General features: G+C 37.3%; 1 protein-coding gene across 1 annotated transcript in view; it reads right to left on the bottom strand.

Moving 5' to 3' along the window:
* Positions 1 to 21,962, bottom strand: part of ACS (acetyl-CoA synthetase) — a 38,094-nt gene that overhangs the window by 1,072 nt on the left and 15,060 nt on the right. The window contains exons 7-17 of the mRNA XM_086447419.1: positions 12,640 to 12,741; positions 12,350 to 12,438; positions 7,368 to 7,458; positions 2,486 to 2,599; positions 1,833 to 1,909; positions 1,661 to 1,739; positions 1,462 to 1,530; positions 1,193 to 1,368; positions 949 to 1,005; positions 742 to 832; positions 570 to 668 (exon numbers count right to left, since the gene is read on the bottom strand). Coding sequence (XP_086303545.1) covers positions 570 to 668; positions 742 to 832; positions 949 to 1,005; positions 1,193 to 1,368; positions 1,462 to 1,530; positions 1,661 to 1,739; positions 1,833 to 1,909; positions 2,486 to 2,599; positions 7,368 to 7,458; positions 12,350 to 12,438; positions 12,640 to 12,741 — 1,044 coding nt within the window. The remainder of the gene's footprint in view (positions 1 to 569; positions 669 to 741; positions 833 to 948; positions 1,006 to 1,192; positions 1,369 to 1,461; positions 1,531 to 1,660; positions 1,740 to 1,832; positions 1,910 to 2,485; positions 2,600 to 7,367; positions 7,459 to 12,349; positions 12,439 to 12,639; positions 12,742 to 21,962) is intronic.

The raw sequence follows: 21,962 nt of genomic DNA, 5'->3' as shown, positions 1-21,962 counted from the left end.
CAAGTAAGTTAAAATTGTTTCCACATTTTATTATAACAAGAAATCACTACAAAAAAGTTTGCTTTGCAAATATCAACCAACCACAAATGATTCCGTAAGAGATTTTCCGATGGCTACCAAGCAATAGTAAAATTTTCATGGCAGAACATTTGCAGCACAAATCATTTGTAAATGCAAATGATTTGTAATGTACCAAGCAGGGCGTAAGTGTGTAAAATGTTACAAGTCTTGTGCATATTATTAACAGAATAGGTAAACTAATGTTCTTTTTTTTGCACGGGATATTAACAGGACAAATAAAGGAATGCATATTCCTCGTGTCATGTTAACCCACATCTCATTCCTTATACATACATATAATAACAACTAGATGAAGCTGTTATGGTTTTCTCATGTCAATAAATCCCAAAAGGCTTCCTGACATGTGTCACCCTTTTAATCTTTTTATTTTTATTTTTATTTTTATTTTTTTAATCAAAAAAAAATTGAAAAAGGAAGACATGTCAAACGCCTCATATATCCAACAATTTAAAGTCATGCTAACTGAAGACATCTAAAAAAGACCAAACCTGTTTCCGAACTGTTAGTATAAGGCTTTTCCGGAGCTCTTCGCTGTAAGGGACACCCTCTACTAAAGTGACAAATGCGTATATGCCCTGTCCTTTGACCTAGGAGAAAATAAACTGAAAATTTTAGTAGAGAGAGAATAAATTGAAAATTTTTGTTGAGGGAGAGAGGTACCTCATGCTCAACACCAACCACAGCAGCTTCTGCGCATTGGGGGTGTGAGACTAAAGCAGATTCCACTTCTGCTGTGCCGATTCGGTGTCCACTGCAAACATCAAGAAAAATAACAAAAAAAAACCATGAAGACCGATTTCCCGAGTAGTGTCTCACATACTTGTACCAAAATCAACCACAAACACAGTTGAAGCAGTCAAGAGGTACCTAACATTGATGACATCATCAACTCTTCCAGTGAGCCAGTGGTAGCCATCCTTATCCCTAAGAGATCAAAAGTTGGAGAGTAAATCAATCCCATTACAGCCATTTTGATTTTATAGATAATCCTACCAGATTTTTTGGGTTAGAATAATTTCAAGAAAATAAGAAAAATCATAAATCAAAATAAGAAAGAGAAGTCTTCTCTGTATAATAATTCAGAAAATCCGATAAAATTGTATTTATTTACCTGCTGCAGCCATCACCAGTGAAATAATACCCTGGGAATGGCTTGAAGTAAGTAGTTTCATATCTTTCATGATCACCATAAAGAGTACGGAATGCCCCAGGCCATGATTTTTTCACACATAGATATCCACTACACACTCCTTCAATCTCATTCCCCTTCTCATCAACTATGACAGGCTGCAGCAATTTTACCCCGAAAAATGAACAAAAAAAACATGCCGATGAAGGAAAGTTTGTGTCAGTATGTTAGTTTATTGGGTACATACATACCAGGACACCAAAAAAAGGGAAAGTAGCAGAACCAGGCTTCTGTGGCCAGGCACCTGGTAAAGGAGTAATCTGCAAAGCCACCAAAAAAATAAATAAATAAATAAGAAGCTGAACAATGAATACTCCAATCATAACAATGGAATAGATTTTCTTGTGACCAACCGTGGAATTAGAAGGGTAGACAGAAGAATGAAATTACCATGAAGCCACCAGTCTCAGTTTGCCACCAGGTATCTGATATAGGGCATCTTGCATCTCCAACAACATTGAAAAACCACCTAGTAGTAGATAAAATAATATGTAAAAAACTTGAAATCTTCTTGAATGCAAGAACAATGTGCACAACATTCAATAAAGATTGTTAGAAGAACCTCCATGCACTTGGATTGATAGGCTCTCCAACACTGGCTAGTACTCTTAAGGATTTGCGTGAATAGCGGGTAACATACTGAGAGGAGATAACGCATAAAATCAATAAATCATTACTTGAAGAAGCATGTATATAATACAGCACACACTGTGTGGGTGGGTGTGTGGCGCGCGTGCACGTGCGTGTGTGTGTGTGAGTGTGTGTGTGTGTGTGTGTGTGTGTGTGTGTGTGTGTGTGTGTGTGAGAGAGAGAGAGAGAGAGAGAAGTGCTGCTCAACCAAATATTGTGTCGTGGAGCACTCATTTTAGCCCATCTTTCCATGAATGTACACCCCAAAAAACATCTGTATAGGTGATTTCTCGCCATTAGATTTGAGAATGTTTTCATCAATCCTCTACCCAGGGGTCTGGTTAATGATGAAAATGCTTTGATCCAATGGCTCGAAGACATGAATTAGGCAAAGTTTCAGTGTGACGGTTCACCAAAGAGCAGATTGAATATTCATGAGCTCAGTGGCTAAAAGAGTACTCCACCTTTAGCATCAATAACACAAGGGGCAACATTCATCCCACGTATGTATACACGTTATCAATGAAAAGAAACCTACAGGATGCAAACATAAAGATTGCGTGCAACATCAGAGAGATTTCTTGCCTGCTCACCATCCCGCATGAGGGATCGCACCAAAGTTGGGGCAGTGTAGAATATTGTCACTTTGTATTTATCAACAATGTCCCAACAACGTCCAGGATCTGGATAGTTTGGAGCCTGCAAGTGATATGTAGAAATGATGTTGGCATGGAAATTAAATCTACATATCAAAGGAGTGTTTTGCTTAACGTTTTTCATATTTTGAAAAAAAAAAAAAAAAAAAACAATTAATTGCCATTAAATAAGCAATACCAAAAAACTCTAGAAATTTATTTCATGGGTTGTAATGGTTAGCACAATTAGACAGTGTTTAGTTCAATACAGAACTAAATTATGGTTAATTTTCCCACCCTCTAAGGTCTACTGTTCATCCATAAAGATGGTGACCACCTGGAAGTTTTTAAGGTCAAGAATTTAATATTCCTTGAAATTATCACTGATGACCTAAATAGAATTTTACAAACTCATTGGGCAGATAAGATGTCAAAGGCTTATTAATCTCTTACCCAGACTATTTCAAGAAAAAATAGGTTCTTTAAGAATAAGCGTTGTAACAAGGATACTCCATCTTCTAAAAAACTTTGTGGCAGAGATCAAGTTGAAATCCCACATATAAGACACATGCGGACACATTTTACAAAAAGAAATCTATAATTTATTAAAACATTGTGCTTACAAAATGGAAGAATCCACGATCATGTCCTCCAAGTCACACATTGCTTGCTACCAAATCATTTAAAATGAAGTTTTAACATAACATTCCTCTACTTTGGAACCGGTATGGAATTTATTCAATTTGATTAACCATCATATCTTATCGTATGAATGAACCAATTTTATTTATAATATTTTTATAAAGTTGAAGGGCAGGCCCTAATGAAGGATATCAATCTCTAGTGTCAGATGATTGTTCCCCATTCACTCTATCCCGTCTGACACTTCGTCTCTCTCACCTGTTCACTCAACCTTGTATGAGAGGCTTACCATGACGGGGGTGAACTACTATATTATATTATCTTTAGGGACGAGGAGACTGGGGAGCAGTTATCTGCATTACCCAAGAGGGCCCGGACTATCTATCAGTATTCAGTACTGCCCCTCATATGTGTTTATATGATTATAATGTATATCAGGTTATCTTTCTTTTCTTTTAGGGAAATTTAGTAACACCCCCTCCAGAAATGGGCGATATTAGTGTTACCCCCCTAAGAAATGCAAGATGAAGTCCACCCCCCTGGACTTTCATTGACTGAGTCAAATGTTAATCAAAACCATAGTCTTTTAACAGAGATTATAAAATGTCAAAAATATCCTCTGGTTGATTGAATTAAAAAAATGCCCTTCGACCCCCAATTAAATATTATCTTCTTCGGCACCCGTCGATCCCAAATGAACGTAATCATGTTCAACACCACTGTACCTGCAACTTTACTTCTTGGGCATATTATCCCTTCATGTTCCCCCTTTTTTTACCTCTTATCACCCTTTTGTTTTCATGACTCCGTCTCTAGTTCGAATTTTTGTTGTATGTAAGAGTGGGAAGAGTGAAGGATTTTATAAACAGAGAATTAAAAGAGTAAGATAGGTTGATCAAAATCGAAGTAAGAAGCTATGAACCCATTGTAGAGACTATCAAAGAATCAAAACTCCATTGGGTTCTCTTAATTTTTTGCTATTTTTTGGGTCACACAGTTTAGGTCATGTCACCATTGACAAGCTCTCCAGCTGAATCGTCCAGTATTCCTCACTAAAACCCAAACAAAAAGATGGGTGAAACCCTTTCCTTACCAACATAATAAGATATCGAGTCTTACTAAGGGCGATTTGCTCAAATGGATTACCACATCAAAAATCCAACACCACGGCCCTCTAAGTTTCATTGAAAAACTCAAATCCAAAAAAATTAATTCAAAAACCAATTTCATTTGAGCTAGATCCAAACTTTTGAAAATGGACGGCTACCGAACTTCCACAAAACTCCCAAACTTAAAAATGAAATTCAACGGTGAAAAATAACTTTGTTTTTAATTTTTTTTCAAAATTCATAGAATTTCATCTTTTACAACCCTGGAGCATCAGATCATGTTTCTGGATGCCAAGAGATGAGCCCAAGGACCCTTAGTAAGGGTGAAATCCTTACTTAGGCGGACTCAAAAGGATACTCCAACCCATCCAGCTGTTCAAGAACTCCACCTCCTCCTCATCCCCATCTACTTCCATTTGACTTCCCTAATCATCACATCATTGATTTCATCTACAATAACTAAGATTAACGGCTGGGATTGGAGAGATTGGAATGTGGAACATGGGTTGGGAGAGAATGGAATCAAATGGTTAACCCAACTTCAACATTCCAAAAAAGACCACGAAGATGAAAAAGAATTGGAATCTAGGGGCCTGTTTGGATACCAGGAGCAGAACTACTCTTCCAAAGAACAGGAGCTGAAGTACTCTATGGAGGAGCTGGAAAAGTAATTATGTGCAGAAATGGCGTTTGGCAATCAACTCTATGAAGTACTGGCAGAAGTACTTTTGTGCTGGAAGTTTGTTTGGGAACCATACTGACTTCTCATGACTTCTAGAAAAAAGACTAGAATACCCTTATATTATACCAGTTACTGTTTTTTATCTTTTAGTGTCATAATATGCCTTCAAACTATATTGTTTTTGACATTTTAACTATAAATATTAATATAATATAACATAATAAATATTAATATAATAATATAATATTTTAAATATTAATATAATATAATATGTTTAAATCCATTATACTTAAAATTTTAAAAAAAAATTAACTGACTATTTTTTACATAATATGACATAATATTAAAAAAAAAAATTGACAGACTGTCTTTTAGTGTCATAAGATGCCTTCAAACTATACTGTTTTTTACATTTTAACTATAATAATATTAATATAATATATATAATAATATTAATATAATATAATATAATATTTTAAATATTAAATATTAATATAATGTGTTTAAATCCATTATACTCAAAATTAAAAAAAAAAAATTGACAAACTGTCTTTTAGTGTCATAATATGCCTTCAAACTATATTGTTTTTGACATTTTAACTATAAATATTAATATAATATAATATAATATAATAATATTAATATAATATAATATAATATTTTAAATATTAAATATTAATATAATGTGTTTAACTATAAATATTAATATAATATAATATATAAATATTAATATAATATAATATAATATAATATTTTAAATATTAAATATTAATATAATGTGTTTAAATCCATTATATTCAAAATTAAAAAAAAAAATTAATATTAATAAATGTTTCTTTTGTTTGATTTAAGGGCAAATGAATTAGAAATATTTTCATAGAAAATTAATAAAGTTAGGGGTATTTTGGTAAAATGAACCGTTAGATTTTGACTCCCCGCAAGAAGAGTTTTGAGAAATAGGTTTTCTTGACTTCTTCATAAAGAGTAATTTCTTGCTCTTGCGCGGAGTAACTCTTCGAAAGAGTAGTTCATACAAACGCATCCAAACGACTTCTAACTCCCCGCAAGAGTCAGAAGTAGCCAAGGAGTCCTATCCAAACGCCTACTAGGTTTCTTGATGTGGGGACGAACTCTTGTTTGTGTTGAGGACAATTGGGATTAAAGACGATAGCATTGGGTTGGGTGGATTAAGGAAGACGAACCAGAATCAGGGGTTTCTTGGAGTGGGGAAGAACTTGTTGAAGTGTATTTTTGTAATTTCAACTAAATAAGGGTATTTTTGACATTTAATCATCTCCGTTAAGAAACCTTCGTTTTGTTTAACGGTTTGACTAAGTTAATGAAAGTCCAGGGGGGTGGACCTCATCTTGCATTTCGCAGGTGGATAACACTAATATCGCCCATTTCTCATACGGGTGTTACTAAATTACCCTTTCTTTTTTCTTTCTTTCTTTTTTTTTCTAATAATGGCAAAAAATTTATTGTAGAAGGAAGAGGAGGACGAGAAGACCTGTCTAAACTGGAAGAGAAGATACAATGACCACCACCTTACCCAACACCAAGAGACTCCCATCTAAATAAAAAAATCCTAAAAATAGCCCACTTGAACCCTTTAAAGACATTTACACTAGAAATACAAGAGGGTGAGAATATTTCTAATAACCGCCTGGAAGGGATGCTCTATTCCTTCAAAAATTATACTATTCCTCTCCTTCCAAATACTCCAACCTATGGCAAACTCTACAGAATCTTTCTTTTAAGAGAGAAAATATTAATCCACCAACTTGGAACAAAGAAAGGATAGACAATGAAAAACACCAAGGCAACTAGAACAGGGTCCAAATTTCATGCGCAAAGTCACAACAATACACATAAGCAAATGGTTCATGGTTTTTCACTAGACTTGCACATACAACATAAATCAATAGAAATAAAACACTTCTAGCAATGATATGGTCAGAAGTAAGAATCATATTCAATGTTGCAGATCATAAGAAGAAAGCTACCTTTGATGGGAGTCTATAACCCTAAATTGCAACTTTAGGAAAGGATGAAGGAGAAATAGAAACAAGAGCATTTGGCTTATCTAAATACATAATTTATTTATCATTTAAGAAAACAAGAACTAAAATATTTTTTAAATTTGGAATAAATTGTAGGAACACGTCGGCCTGTAGGGTTTGGGAAGTCACTATTAACACTTCATACCCATGCATTGTTACCTAGGAATAACCAGGGTCGAGGGTCATACAGCATGCTACAAAGTCCACCCCAATTGATGACCAAAAATTCTAAATAGGTACAAACTTTAGGAAACAAGAAATTATATTGAGCATTAAGAATTTGTTTCCAATCATGGACCCAATAACCCATTTTACCGTAAAGATAAGGATACTTACCCCTTCAAAAACTACAATAGTCGCTCCATTCAACAGAGGGCCATAAGTAACATAGCTGTGCCCAGTAATCCAACCACAATCAGCAGTACACCTGAAGTCAAGAAAGATATAATTTTTTTTTGATAGGTAAAGATAATTTCATAAATAAAAAAACAGAGGTCAAGAGGACCAACCAAAGAAAAGAAGTACAAACCTACCAAAAGACAGGCAAGCCGCCGAAAAAGACAAAAAATATCCACATTACAAACCCACTCCCACCTAACTAAGAAGTCTTCAAAGAAAATATGCCTAAACTCCTTAAACCTGTTACACCAGAAAAATAGCAATGCTAAAACCTCTTCGCATTCCTTTTGTAATCTATGCATTTGTTTGCCATAAGCACCCCATCAAGAATCCACCTCCCCTAAACAAAAGCTCCTTGAGTAGAGCTAATGATACTTGGAATTACTTTTCTAAGTCTCGCGACTAGCACCTTCGAGATAATTTTGAAGACCGAGTGCACCAAGCCAATTGGTCTCAAATCGGATATTTTCTCCATACCCAATTTTTTGGGATTGAGAGTGACAAACATGCAATTCAACCCGAAATCAAGATAACCTTTGTTAAAAAACACTGCTAACTAGTCTTCTTTCACTACTTCCCAATTGCTTTTGAAGAAGGCCATTGTACGACCATCAGGACCCAGAGTATTATCCCCATCCAAACTCGTAATAGCCTCCAACACCTCGTCCTCATCAAAAGGGTGCTCCAACCAACCTTTACTCTCACTAGAAATCATATCAAACGGAAGATTGTCCAAACAGGGTCTTGCTTGATGTTGCTCAGTATACAATGCTTTGTAGAAATTCAACGCACCCTTCGCCACCTCCTCCCCTTCTTTCCACACACCTTCAAACTTAAGGCGAGAGATAAAATTAACATGATTGTGATAATTTGTCATCTTATGAAAGAACTTAGTGTTACCATCTCCTTCTTTCAACCACTTTATTCTTGATTCTACCTCCAACTCCATCACTCTTTGGAATTTCTCTTTAAGGTTAACTCTATTAATTAGTTCTGCCTTAGTGAGACCATTATCCTCTTCCTTTTTGTCAAGTACTTCTAATTCTTTAAGCAGCTCCCTCTTGTTATCATCCAAACTACCAAATTTTTATCGGTTCCAACTCTTCAACCTTTCCCTTAAGCATTTAAACTGCAATCTAAAAATTATTCCCAGACTTCCTTTAAAGCTATTCTCGTTCCACCAAGTTGCAACCAAATCCTTGAAGTCAAGATGAGACAACCACATGTTTTCGAACCTTAAAGGAATTGGCCAATTCCTTTATCCTCCCGCTATCAAAATAATAAGTGCATGATCCAGGCCGATTCCTTTATCCTCCTGTTATCAAAATAATAAGTGCATGATCCAACACCGATTTAGAAACTCTCTCTTGAACCATGCTTCTGAAATGGTCCTCCCAACATGGGGAAACTAAAAATCTATCCAGTCTATTAAGCATTGGGTTCACTTGATTATTAGACCAAGTAAAGCAACCACCACTCAAGGGTAGATCCATCAAAACATTACGATCAACAAACGAAGAGAAATGCCTCATTCTTGACATCACCCTAATCCCTCCAATCTTCTCAAATGAGAAGCGAATAACATTTAAGTCCCCTCCCAAGTACCACGGTTGGTCCAACCGAGCTTTAGCATCGTCCAACTCGTTCCAAAATTGCGATCTCTCTGAATCTCGATTTGGATAGTACACTTCCATGAAAACTCATTTAAAATCCTCGAAAATAATTTTACACAGCACTGGCACATAAAAGGCACCTATAAGATCATCCTCAATCTCCAAAATTGACTTATCCCACATAACAATCATGCCTCCCGATGCTCTCCACGATGGTAAGTGAGACCACCCAATATGCTTCAACCCCCATATCTCCATGATTTTATTTGTGGTTACAGTGGAAAGCTTGGTTTGTTGAAGAGTAACTAAATGAGGCTTATGAATCCAAAGAAGGGCCTTAATAGAAGCTCTCTTCCCTCTATCCTTCAGCCCCTGAACATTCCAACTCAAAATTCTTATTGTCATTGAGAAACCATCAATTTATGCCCGAGTCTAGAACCAGAATAGGACTTTATCGGAAAATCCGCAACTGATCTCTGAGGTCCTGCACCTCTCATTGAAGTTTGAAATTCTAGCTATTTTCCTTTGTAGCAGTGTCCAGCAATGGCTTCATGACCCACAAATTTTCCAATTCTACTTCAAATCTTTCATGATGAGACATACTAGTGACCCCCACCCCTGCTGTTACAGTATTTGGCCATCTTCTCACTACTTTCTACATACAAATTTGTGCATCTTTCCCGATTTTAATTGCCACATCTAGTAGCATAAGAGTTTCCTCCTTCTAGATCAACATCACCACCGTAAGGTCTACTCCAACAAATTTAACAACTCTTTGGATAAAACATTAGATCCCCAGTCATCCTCACCATCCTATTCAATCGTGTTCATGACAACCATTTCCTACTCAACAACTCTAAACCCCTCATTTACTACAATCATTCGGTCTTCCTCCCCTTCCCAACCCGCCAAACATTTATCTATATCAAGTCTCAAGTTTTTCATCTCATCTTCATGCAGTCTTAACCCTTGAAGATCCGCCCAGCAGAAAATTTGTCGCCATGGAGCAACAAACCCACCCGAACAAAAAGCAAAGACTAGTCCTCATTGCCAAGTAGCCCCTTCAATAGCCAGCACTCAGCTTTCGGTCAGTGAGATCTCCTTCTAAAGCTCTTGTAGTTCATTTCTCCTTGTGCGAAGGAAACTTAACAAGGACTATTGTTCTCTAGTAACCACTACATCTATCTCTTTCTAGGCCTCAAACTCTCCCTCATAACTATGTGTGTCAAAAGCCCAGCCCAGCAAACATACCTTATCACCCAAAGAAGCTGGAGAGGCCTGACCCGAGTCATCCAAAGAGCTCCCCCACATATCGTAATCACTATGGACCGACTGGTCCATGGGCTTTAGATAAATATAAAGGCCTAAGTCCAGATCCGCCAAGGATACTACAGCCCAAGCCTCTTTATTGGGCCCTGCTAATGGATTATTTAAATTAAAATAGTTGTCTATCATCATATGCTCTCCCACTGTGCAAGTGCCACGTCTCCTGCAACAACCTATTTTACATTTAATGCGTCTAACAAAACTTCTAAACTTACGCCAGTTGTTTGACCAATTGAAGCATCTCAAATAGCCTGCCTAAAACACTCACCCACATCAGAAAAATCAGATGTTCAATCCACTGAATTTCCAATAGAACCACAATCGTTCTCATCGTGTGGCAACAGTACTTTGCCCGAATTTAAAATTTCAAAAAACTCTCCCGGATCTACTTCAACCAAGCCTAAAGTGTTATCACCAAGGTAGTCGTCCCCAACATCCTGAACCTCGCTATTAACAGTAAGCTCCAAAGTATCTTCCTTTCCTAGAACCTCAGACAAAAGGCACAATGGTTGTTCCTCTCCAGCAACCTCCTCTTTTGATGTCGTCAAAACCTCTACACACTTTAATAGTTTCTCTGGAGTTCTAACTCTGTCATCCTTCTCCCCATCTCCTAAATTACCTCCCGAATCTATATCTCGAGCACTTTCTACAATATCTTCCTTCTCGTTATCTATTGTAGTAAACCCGATTGCATAATTAAAATCTTTTAAACATGCCTTTAGCCTCTAGGTATTCTCCATTTCTTCCACCCCACCTGAATTCTCACCGCATTCAGACTATTGAAAGACTTAGTTGCCTTCGCAACGTTTAATAGTCCGCCCATTTGTGTTGTTATCTTAAACACTATCTTCTCCCACAGATAAAATGGAAGACATGAGATCTCCACCCAACAACCTTTTTCATGCCACTCACTATCGAATTTGTTTATTTTTGAAAACCACTACTTAAGGCCAATAATACTCCCATCTACTACCACTGATCCAAGGGCACAAATCCTCCTACTTTCACTCTCAGATCCCAGACGTAACACCTTCTTGTTGTTGAGTTTATTCCCACATCGGACACAAATTGCATTGTTTTTCTCCCTATAAGATCTTGGGCCTCTCCACTCATAGCCAATTGGTTTTGAGTTGGACCCCCAAATTTATCATGGTATCAAAGTGGGCCTTTCTTTACTCTACGTCACCCAGCTCAAATCTCCACGTGCTTTGGCCCAGTCCAGCCCACACATGCAGGGGCACATTGAGTTTAGTCCCACATCAGACACAAACTGCCTTGTCTATCTCCTTATAAGATCTTGGGCCCCTCCACTCATTGCCAATTGGTTTTGTGTTGGACCCCCAAATTTATCACTTGTTACTATTCCAGGCAAGAAACGAACTCCCCGGGGGAATCCTCAAAACTTCTTTCACTCTGTTCCAATCCACCAAGTTGTTCTCTGTTTCGCAAATGACCGCCCATCGCCATACACCACAGCATCAAAACCTATTTTCCCTCCCCTAGTCGATGACTTGGCTGCAAACTTGACTTTCTATGCTCTAGACTTAATACCTTCGTGAAGAGTCTGCTTCCCTAGATCATTGAACCATGGACTCTTTCCTTTTTCGACGAGTCATTGAACCATGGTCAAGAAAGATATAATATCCATGGTTTTAAAACTCGTTTTCACGTCTCCTCTCGTCCATGAACAAGACCGAGTCATCTCGGACGAGTTTTCTGATATGTTTGAGTTGTCTCATTCAACAATGAGAAAAAATGAATTGTGGTTTTAAATCTCGTCCAATACGTTTGACTTGTCTATTCGTCTCGTTCGTGGATTATACTGAGACGTATCGGATGCATAGTCTTGTCTCAAACGAGATTTAAAACCTTGATAATATCTTAATGGAACTAAGTAATTATCAATCTGATCCTTTGAATTAAATATCTAGAATCTAAGTCCTAAATTCAGTAAAAATCAAGAAGAATTTGCCACCATACCAATATATATCCGAGTGCTTGTAGTCAAATGCATACTTGAATGTAGTTGCAGTGTATATCATGTATCCCCCAGTAGTGTGCAGAACACCCTGCATATAATCATCTTAGTTTCGAAGACAGAAATCTTACAGGGAAATTTAAGAGATTCTATTGCCACACCAACTTTTGCTAACACCACCCCAATTCCTATGTAAATCACCAAAGAATTAGCACACACTTGGGGTGGCATTAGTAAAAGTTGATGTGGCAATAGAAGCTCTCAAATTTAAAGGAACCTTCAGTTAGATTACCTTTGGCTTTCCTGTGCTTCCACTAGTATACAACAGAAAAAGTGGATCTTCTGCTTCAACCCACTCCACAGCACATGTTGTTGGATATTTAGGGATAGTATCCTGGAAGACAGTCATTAAGCATTTAAAAAAAAAAGCAAGAAAATGATTGCATTAAGTGTTAAAACATCTTATATAAAATGCATAAACCAAACTGTTTTGAGCTTAACTGAATAGTGAAAAATATGATAAGCCTATTTAGTAGATAATGATGTACACCCTTGGGCTTTACAGTTTACATCTGCCAGAAAGAAGCCAATTTCAATTTGTCTGGCCCATATGGTTGGGCACATATTTTTCCAGATCATAAGGAGTTTTCTCTCTCCAGCGTGCATCACATTGTAAGGTCCAGAGCAAGCCAAGTTTACTATTTAGTAGTTCTAGAACAACCTTCTGAAATGTTTGGTATTAATAGGAAATGTATATAGTGTAACCCTATTTAGAACAGCAATATTTTTTTCAAAGAAAATCAATAATAGGCCTTTCTCATTTTCAATGTTTTTTGAGGATTTCTTAGTCAGATGGGAGAGGGTTTGTAACATTGCTATGGGGTAGTTGTTTAGCTCTGTTGTTGTTCTTTGGGTTTGTCTCCTGGCCCGCCCTTTTTCTTAATAATGTTTTTTACTTGAAAAAAAAATTGGAATAGGGCAAAGGGACCTACTAACATTAGCTTCAAGACTGATTTATTCTATCACTTAATACTAATCTTGATTACAAATTTGGTAAGTTTCTGAATTATTATTCTGTGACATCCCAAAGTCTCAGATTAAGTACTATATGTTATGTGCTATTTTCGACGGTTGATAAGATTTCCCAATCCCCACCTTTAGTTGAGGGTTTACATGTTATATGTCGGGAGCGTTCATGTTTCTTATTGTAAGGGCAGAAGTGATGTTGAATTATAACTAACAATCCCTATTCCGATATTCTCTCTTTTCTCTTTCTTTCTTCTTCTTCCAAACTCTAAAACACAGATTTTTATTTCACAACTTGGTATCAGACCGGCCACATCCACAACGGGGAGAAGAGAGTTCTTCTTTTTCCAAAATATAGCGTTTATACAGCAGCAACATTGCTGATGTCAGCATCCGTATGGATGACAACATCACCAAAGGTCTAAAATATTTAGATCTTAATAGAACCTGATTTATCAGGAATAATGGTATTTTTTGTGGAATTTGATGTGTTTTTAAGTCATTCAATTGTTGCTCTAGAAACAATTCTTTTGAAGAATCAAATGAGCAAAGTGCTTTAAGAGGTTTCTGATCTGCTGTGATGGAAATATTGGTGTGGGTTTTCACCTGAAATCTAACAAAACAAACCCCTTTGGATTTCATGAAGGATTGAAGATGTTAGATCGATTTTAGTCTCTTCGTTTTATCACCTTAGGTGCATCTTTCAGTTTTGTTAGGTTTGTGGGCATATTTAAGTCAGTAAAGAGTGGTTGTTGGGTGTGTATTTACCCACAAAGTTGGACTGATATTGTATGCACCAAATTAAAGATTTTGTAGTATGGTTGGGCGGCCATTACGTGTACAATGCTTAAGTGAAAGTGTTTCAATTCACCTGGTTTCTATTTGTTAGTGCAATATATCAACTAACAGTGGCATGGAGGTTAACTCCTTATAATTTGATTTTCGATTATTGATTCAGGTGCTTAAGACAACATAACAAGTATGTCGCTTTATTTTCTCTGTATCTATTTATTCTTTTTTTTTTTTTTTTTCTTTTTTGATAAGTGTATTCTATTTATTCTGGTATGGAGAAAGTCTATATTGCTGATGGTTTTCTTTCGTCCATTTCTGGGCATGCCTGATATCTTTTCTCCAACTTGAGGGAGAGTGTTGGGCTTTGTGTTATATGGTAAGGGGTGTTCATGTAATTTGGTCCTTGAGTCTTTATTTCTAACTGTAATGGCATAGTTGTCTTTTTATAAGTTTTTATATATAAGTAGCAAGGATGTGTGAATTATAACTCACAATCCCTAATCCTCTGTTCTCTCTTTCTTTCGTTCTTCTTCTTCTAAACTCTAAACAAAATTTTCAATTTCACAACTCTTTCATCTATGACTACAAAAAAACTTATTCTTTCCATCTTCTTAACAACCTCATCCAACTTACTTTCAACGCTAAGTTTCATCCCTTACACATTCGAAAATGAAACCCAAAATTCTGCAACACAATAAAAGTACTGCTCTAACCAATCCAAATAAATTTTCAGTAAACCATAGCTGAACTTCATTTTGTATATTTTGCTATCATAGCAACCATGTTCAGATTCAGCAACTATACAGCATAGGGTCAGTTTGGTTTAGTTCGGATAAATGCAAGAAAGTTTCAGAAAATTTTGAGAATTATACAAATGATGTTTTTGGGTTTCTTCCTAAAAAACCATCAACTACAACCTACCCAAACAACTCTATCTTGTTTTAGAGGTTTTTTTTTTTTTTTTTTCCTGATAAGTATAATTTCATTAATAGAAAAAATGAGTGATGAGGACATTACAAGCATACCCTTCAAAGTGTTCCAGAGGAGAAAAAAACACTTAGATTCATTGTGAATGGACGGAGAATGGACGTGAAGGTTATGGAGGAGCACCATTAGAATGTTATTGAGCCATCATATTTCATGTTTTTATTTAGTTTATGTATATGAGTCTACTTAAGTGTTTAGGATAAGTATTTGAGGTTATTTTCATGTTTTATTAGCCTATGATATTAGTATAAGTGTTTAGGGGCAATTTGGTAACTTTATATTGATTTTTTAATGAGTTTTCATTGGCTGAAAGGGAAATAAAGTTACGGGATTGCGGCATAGATGGTATTTCTACTATTATTTTATTTAAATTGTTTTAAGTTTATTTACAACCATTGGATCTCCCTGTTTTAGTTGGATAGTTAAGATTAGATTTAGGGTTTAAAGAACATTATAAATACTTGCTTCTTGTTGTAATTTTCTTCAATGACGAATTAAATTGAGATTGAAACTTTGATATTCCAATTAATGGTGTGGTGCAAGGCCATTTTGGAGTGCGTCCAAGGTAACGTTTGTTTTCTCTATGGATTTCTCAATCAATGTAGGTATTTACCTTTTTTTTCTTAACATCTTCTTTATCACTTTCTCTATTAAATTTTTGTTTTGAACCTCTCAAACATCCATAAACCCTAACCAATCCACTCTATAAACCAAAACCCCATCGACATTATCTTCTCTGTTGAAACCTAACCCTAATACCCATAAAAACCTGACCTAACCCTTCCCTTCTCAAACCACATCATTACAAAAGAATTTTAGAAAAGAAAAGTTAAGTCTCATAATGAGAGCTTGGCATATATTTATAATCAATAATAAAGGAATGGACATAAATGCCCTTACAAAGAAAAAAGAAATAAAAAACGAAATAAACTAATATTAGTCAAACTAGAACTGACTATTCTAATATTTCCAATACTCCCCCTCAAGCTGGGCAAATATATCAACTAGGCTCAGCTTGGCAAGGTAAGAGTTAGTGACAGAAGGTCCAACAGACTTTGTAAGCATATCGACCAATTGATCTGAAGAAGGAACAAAAGTTGTCTCAAGTGCACCAGATTGAACTTTCTCCCTAAGAAAGTGAACATCAACCTCGATGTGCTTAGTCCTTTCGTGAAGGACTGAGTCAGATGTAAGCATGATAGCAGACTTGTTGTCACAGAATAGCGAGGAGGAACCAGCAATAGAAAATCCCAACTCTGTCAGTAAAGATCTAAGCTAAAGAAGCTCACATGTGCCAAGAGTCATAGCACAATACTCAGCTTTAGCAGACGAACGAGAAACCACTCTATTTCTTACTTTTCCACGAAATAAGGTTACCACCATAGAAAGTACAGAAACCAGATGTAGATCTCCTATCTATAAGAGAACCCGCATAATCAGCATCAGTAAAACAGGACAAATGTGGCAGAGTAATAGGCGAATAAAATAGGCCTAGACCAGGACGAGACTTCAAGTAGCGAAGGATACAATACACATCGTCAAGATGAGAGGTACGCAGAGCATGCATAAACTAACTTACTGCACTAACCGTAAAGGTCAAATCCGGTCTAGTGTTAGTCAGATAAATCAAATGGCCTATGAGTCTCTGGTAAGATGAAGGATCAGATAAAAGTTCCCCAAATTCAAAATGAAGACGATGATTCTGATCCATTGGGAAAGAGACAGGACGACAACCAAGCATACCAGTGTCCTGAAGAAGATCCAATGTGTATTTGCATTGAGATAACGAAATACCACGACGTGAGCAGACTACCTCTATCCCTAAAAAATACTTGAGGGGACCTAAGTCCTTAACCTCAAAAGCATTACCCAATTGCTTCTTAACCCTATCAATCCACTGTGTATCATTTCCAGCTACAATAACATCATCCATATAAACCAAGACAATGGTTTTGCGACCATCTACTCCTCGTCCAATAAAGCAAGTATGGTCAGAGTGGCATCTAGAAAACCCCATAGATAGAATGACCTCAGAGAAATGCTAAAACCAAGCTAGCGGAGATTGCTTTAGGCCATACAGAGATTTGAGAAAGCGACATACTTTCCCATAATACTCCCCCTAAAGATGAAACCCAGGAGGGGGATCCATATAAATGACCATAAATGACATACCGCTAAAGAGATAAGAAGACGGGCAGTAGAAAGTTTGGCTACAAGGGCAAATGTAGCACCAAAGTCCTTTCCTGGAGTCTACGTGAATCCCTTAACGACGAGGCGGATCTTGTAGCGATCAACAATACCGTCTGCGAGATACTTGACGATGAAAACCCATTTACAACCAACAGTCCGCTCCCCAGAGGGAAGAGAAACAAATTCCTAGGTATGATTTTTCTGCAATGCATCCATCTTAGTAATCATGGCTCTAGTCCACTTAAGATCACGTAAAGCATGAGATACAGACCGAGGAATCCGAATAGAGTCTGTGGTGGCAAGATAGGCTCGATAAGAAGAAGAAAGACCATGATAGGAAACAAACTGAGCAATAGGGTGATTAGTAACACACCCTCGCTTACCTTTGCGAAGTGCAATAGGTAAGTGAGAGTCAGAAATAAAAAGAACAGGAGTAAATGTAGAAGGAAGTATACCTGAGTCCAAGGAAGAGGTTGGCAAGGTTTGAGTGGGGGAAGGGCAACGAGAGTAAACCTACAGCGACGGTGAAAATAAAGGTGGAAAGAAAACTGGAGATGGTAACACTATAAGAGAGTAATCCTGCAAAGGAAAAAAGTCATGCAAAGAAGATGAAGCACGAAAAAATTGAACATTTTCAAAAAATATAACATCCAAGGAATGAATAATACGATGAGTGAGTGGATTATAACACCGATACCCCTTTGACATAGATGAGTAACCCAAGAAAACACAACAAATGACTTTGTCATCTAATTTGGTGCGATGGGGAATTCTATCTGAACAAAGCAGGTACACCCAAAGACTCTCAGTGTAATAGGGAAGAAAGTGATATCAGGTCGAAGAGCATAAAGAAGCACTTGTCCCCCTAAGGTGCGGCTCGGAACACGATTCAGTAGGAAAGTAACAGTAAGAATTGCCATATTCCAATATGACTTGGAAACATGCATCCCTCGCAGAAGGCAACGGACGATGTTCATGAGGTGGCAGTTCTTACATTCCGCCACCCCGTTTTGCTCAGGACTATATGGGCAAGTTAACTGATGAAGCATACCACGCTCATGGAGATGGGACCGAATCCCATCAGAAATATATTCTCCTCCATTATTTGTTTTAAGAGATTTGACAGTAATGTTGTACTGAGTCTGAATCATTTTAAGGAAATTAACAAAAATAAGGAGCACCTCAGAGTAAGAACGCATTAAATAAACCCAAGTACAACAAGAATTGTAATCAATAAATGTAACATAATATCTATGACCATTAAAAACATTAACAAGAGAAGGCCCCCACATATCAGAATGAACTAAATCAAAAATAGCATTAAATCTATGCATGCGAGGAATATAAGATGTACGCGTGTGTTTAGAAAGTTCACACACAGAGCACTGAAATTGGTGTCCACTATAAGAATTTTTTAAAACGGGAAATAAATAACATTAGTGCTGAAAATTAGCATGTCCTAAGCGAACATGCCATAAGTCTAAAGTCTGGGAAGAAAAAGTATGATTCCCAGTGAGTGGGAGGAAAGAAGCTGGAGCAGCAGTAGATGGAGCTCCAAACAGGTACAGCCCAGCCCTCTCATACCCCTTGCCAAAAATCCTCCTCGAAGTCAGGTCCTGAAAGTCACAGTGAGTAGGAAAAAATGTTACAAAACAATTTAGAGATTTTGTTAGACTACTCACAGACATAAGGTTAAGAAATTGGAAAGGAATATGAAGAACAGAATCAAGAGAAAAACTAGGGGATACGGAGATAGTACCCTTGCTGTGAATAGGGGTAAGAAACCCATCAGTAAAGCGAACCTCCTTATGAATAGTAGGAAAAATGGAAGAAATAAAATGATTAGACTCACCGGTCATGTGATCAAAGGCACTAGAATCAATTACCCAAGTCAAAGGAGCAGAGCCAGACTAAGAGTCATGAAATGCAGAAGAAGTACCTGAAGGTGTGGTAACAGATGCGACTGTCGAGGATAAGAGAATCTGAGCCTAGAGCTGATCTCGTACAATAGTTGTAATCTGCGTCTGTAGATGTTGCAAATCAATAGTTTCGAAGGACACAGGATCAATAGAAGTAGATTCCACAACAACAGCACGGGACTGTCCCCCAGAAGATCTCAACAAGTGGGGATAAAGTTGAAAACAACAGGCCTTCTCATAACCAATCTTCCCACAGTGGCTACACGTAAGACCACTACCTTTACCACGTCCACAGCTTCCACGTCCTCGATTCCCGGATCCTTGAGTACGGGAGGTAGAAAAACCCAAATTGGCTGCAAAAGCCATCTGATCTGTATCTGGAGCAGAGGTAATGACAGAGGACTGAGACTGGGAGAGACCTATACGGCGATGGCGCTCATCGCTATCAATAGTTGCAAATGTCTCAAATAAGGAAGGTAGAGGAGTGGTATTAAAGATTTGAGTCTGTAGTGCCTCAAACTCAAAGCGTAGACTCATAAGAAACTGATATGTCTGATGTCAAGCAATCCTCTTGACTACATACCCGACTACCTCGGAAGACAACTCAACCATAAACTCATAGTGCGAGAACTCCTCCCAACGAAACTGAAGGAATCCAAAGTAATCTACAACACTCTGATTTCCTTGAGTAGCCTAAGTAATATCCCGGTAAAGTTCATAGATCATCGAGTCATTGCGAGCATGTGCATATGTCTGAGTACGAACAGACCACAAAGAAGAGACAGTCTCATGATACATAAACATAATGTGCATACATTGCTCTATGGAGTTGAATAACCATCTAAGAATTGTACAATTATCAATTTCCCATTGTTCAAATTTAGGATCAGTGAGGAGTGGATTAGGAACAACACCTGACAGCCAACCAGATTTTCCTATACTACCCAAATAAAGTCGCACCGACCGGGACCAAGACTGAAAGTTACGAACATCTAGTGGGGCATTGGTTATGCGTTGGACTGAGAAATTAGCCCCAAGGAGCGTGGTAAAGTCCTTAGTCTCGTGAGTCATCGTCATTGCACACTATGAACAAAAAGAAACTTTGGATTGAAGGGAGATCTCCCGTATTAATACTGTCGAGAAGGTCAGATAATGCTATTGATTGTTGTCGACAACACCAAAAATAACCACAACTGATTGCTGTCAAAACTCCTTACTGTTGAAGATCAAAGAAAAATATTCCTTACTATTGCTGTCAAAGAAAGTCAAAAAAAAAATTTCTTCCTGTTGTTGTCGTAGGTCACAGAGACAACCTCTACTAGTGGCACAGGTCTTCGTACCACCCTAAAGCTGTTGTAAAACTGATCGCAGGGCAGTTAAGAGGCTGTAAACTGATCGCAAGACTCCCAACCATAGGCTGCTGCTGTTGTAGGGTTGTTCAAAGCCTGTTGATGGTATCAAATCTGATCGTAAGGCTATTCCAGGCCTGTAGTTCTGATTCCAAGACTCCCAACCACCTGTTGTTGCTGTCGCAGGACTGTTCAAGGATTGTAGGCTAATCGCAGGGTTGTTCCAAGCCTGTAGATCTGATCACAAGACTCCCAACTGCCTGCTGCTACTATCGCAGGACTGTTTTAGGCCTGTAGGCTGATTGTAAGGCTGTTTAGGGCATAAAACTGATCACAAAAGGCTCCAACCTCTGCCTGCTAGTGTCGTAGGCATGTTTAAGGCATATAAACTGATCACAAAGCCTGTAGGTCTGATCGTGATGTATACAACACGTTGTGTTGTCTGCTGCTATTGCAAGTTGGATTAAAGTCTATTGGGCTGATTGAAGTTCACCCAATAACTCAAGGGTTGATAATAAAGAGAAACCCTAACTTAAGGCAAAAATCACACTGCAAAACTCTATTGCAACATGTGAAGAGCTAATAAATTTTCTATCGCAACATGTGATTAAGAGAATATAAATTAAAAAAGAAAAGAGCCCCCCGAAGGGAAGGGAAGAAACTCCAGATGAGGCTACTGCTAGGTGAGTGCGATTAGTGTAGTGGGATTAATAAGAGAAAAAAAATTTGGAGGAAAAACGAAGATGGAGGGTGAAAGGTTTTTCGCCTCTGATACCAAGAAGAATTTTAGAATAGAAAAGTCAAGTCTCATAATGAGAGCTTGGCATATATTTATAATCAATAATAATGGAATGGACATAAATGCCCTTACAAAGAAATAAGAAATAAAAAACGAAATACACTAATATTAGTCAAACTAGAACTGACTATTCTAATATTTCCAATAATTCCTTACCACCCAAAACCCTAATCACCTTCCGTTTTTTTAGCCTACAATTTCTCCGGACGTTAACTTGCTACCCCCCATAAATCAGCACCACTTATTTGGCTATTTTTGCATTAAAATTGAGCCTAGAAATCTGTTTTTGAACATTTAACCAAAACCCTAGGCTAGAAGAATTGTCTTCCATTAGAACTTATTGTTAGTACTTGAATGACTATTACTGTGGGATTGTGACGGACCTTAAGACTATTTTAATTATCGTTTGGATTCTTTTGCATATCCATGAATGTATGAGCTAATGATTTATATTTACATTGCTTATGATAATTCAGTATGATCTCAGATTTATCATCTTAGGGTAACATTCACGGTCCTGCATCAATGAGGTTCAATGAGACGTGCCTTGATA

This window comes from Akebia trifoliata, chromosome 7 (assembly GCF_017979445.1).
Source record: "Akebia trifoliata isolate Shusen 1 chromosome 7, ASM1797944v1, whole genome shotgun sequence".
In the NCBI taxonomy this organism is placed as follows: Eukaryota; Viridiplantae; Streptophyta; class Magnoliopsida; order Ranunculales; family Lardizabalaceae; genus Akebia; species Akebia trifoliata.
The sequence above is the reverse complement of the archived record's forward strand: the minus strand, read 5'-3'. Positions and strand labels throughout refer to the sequence as shown.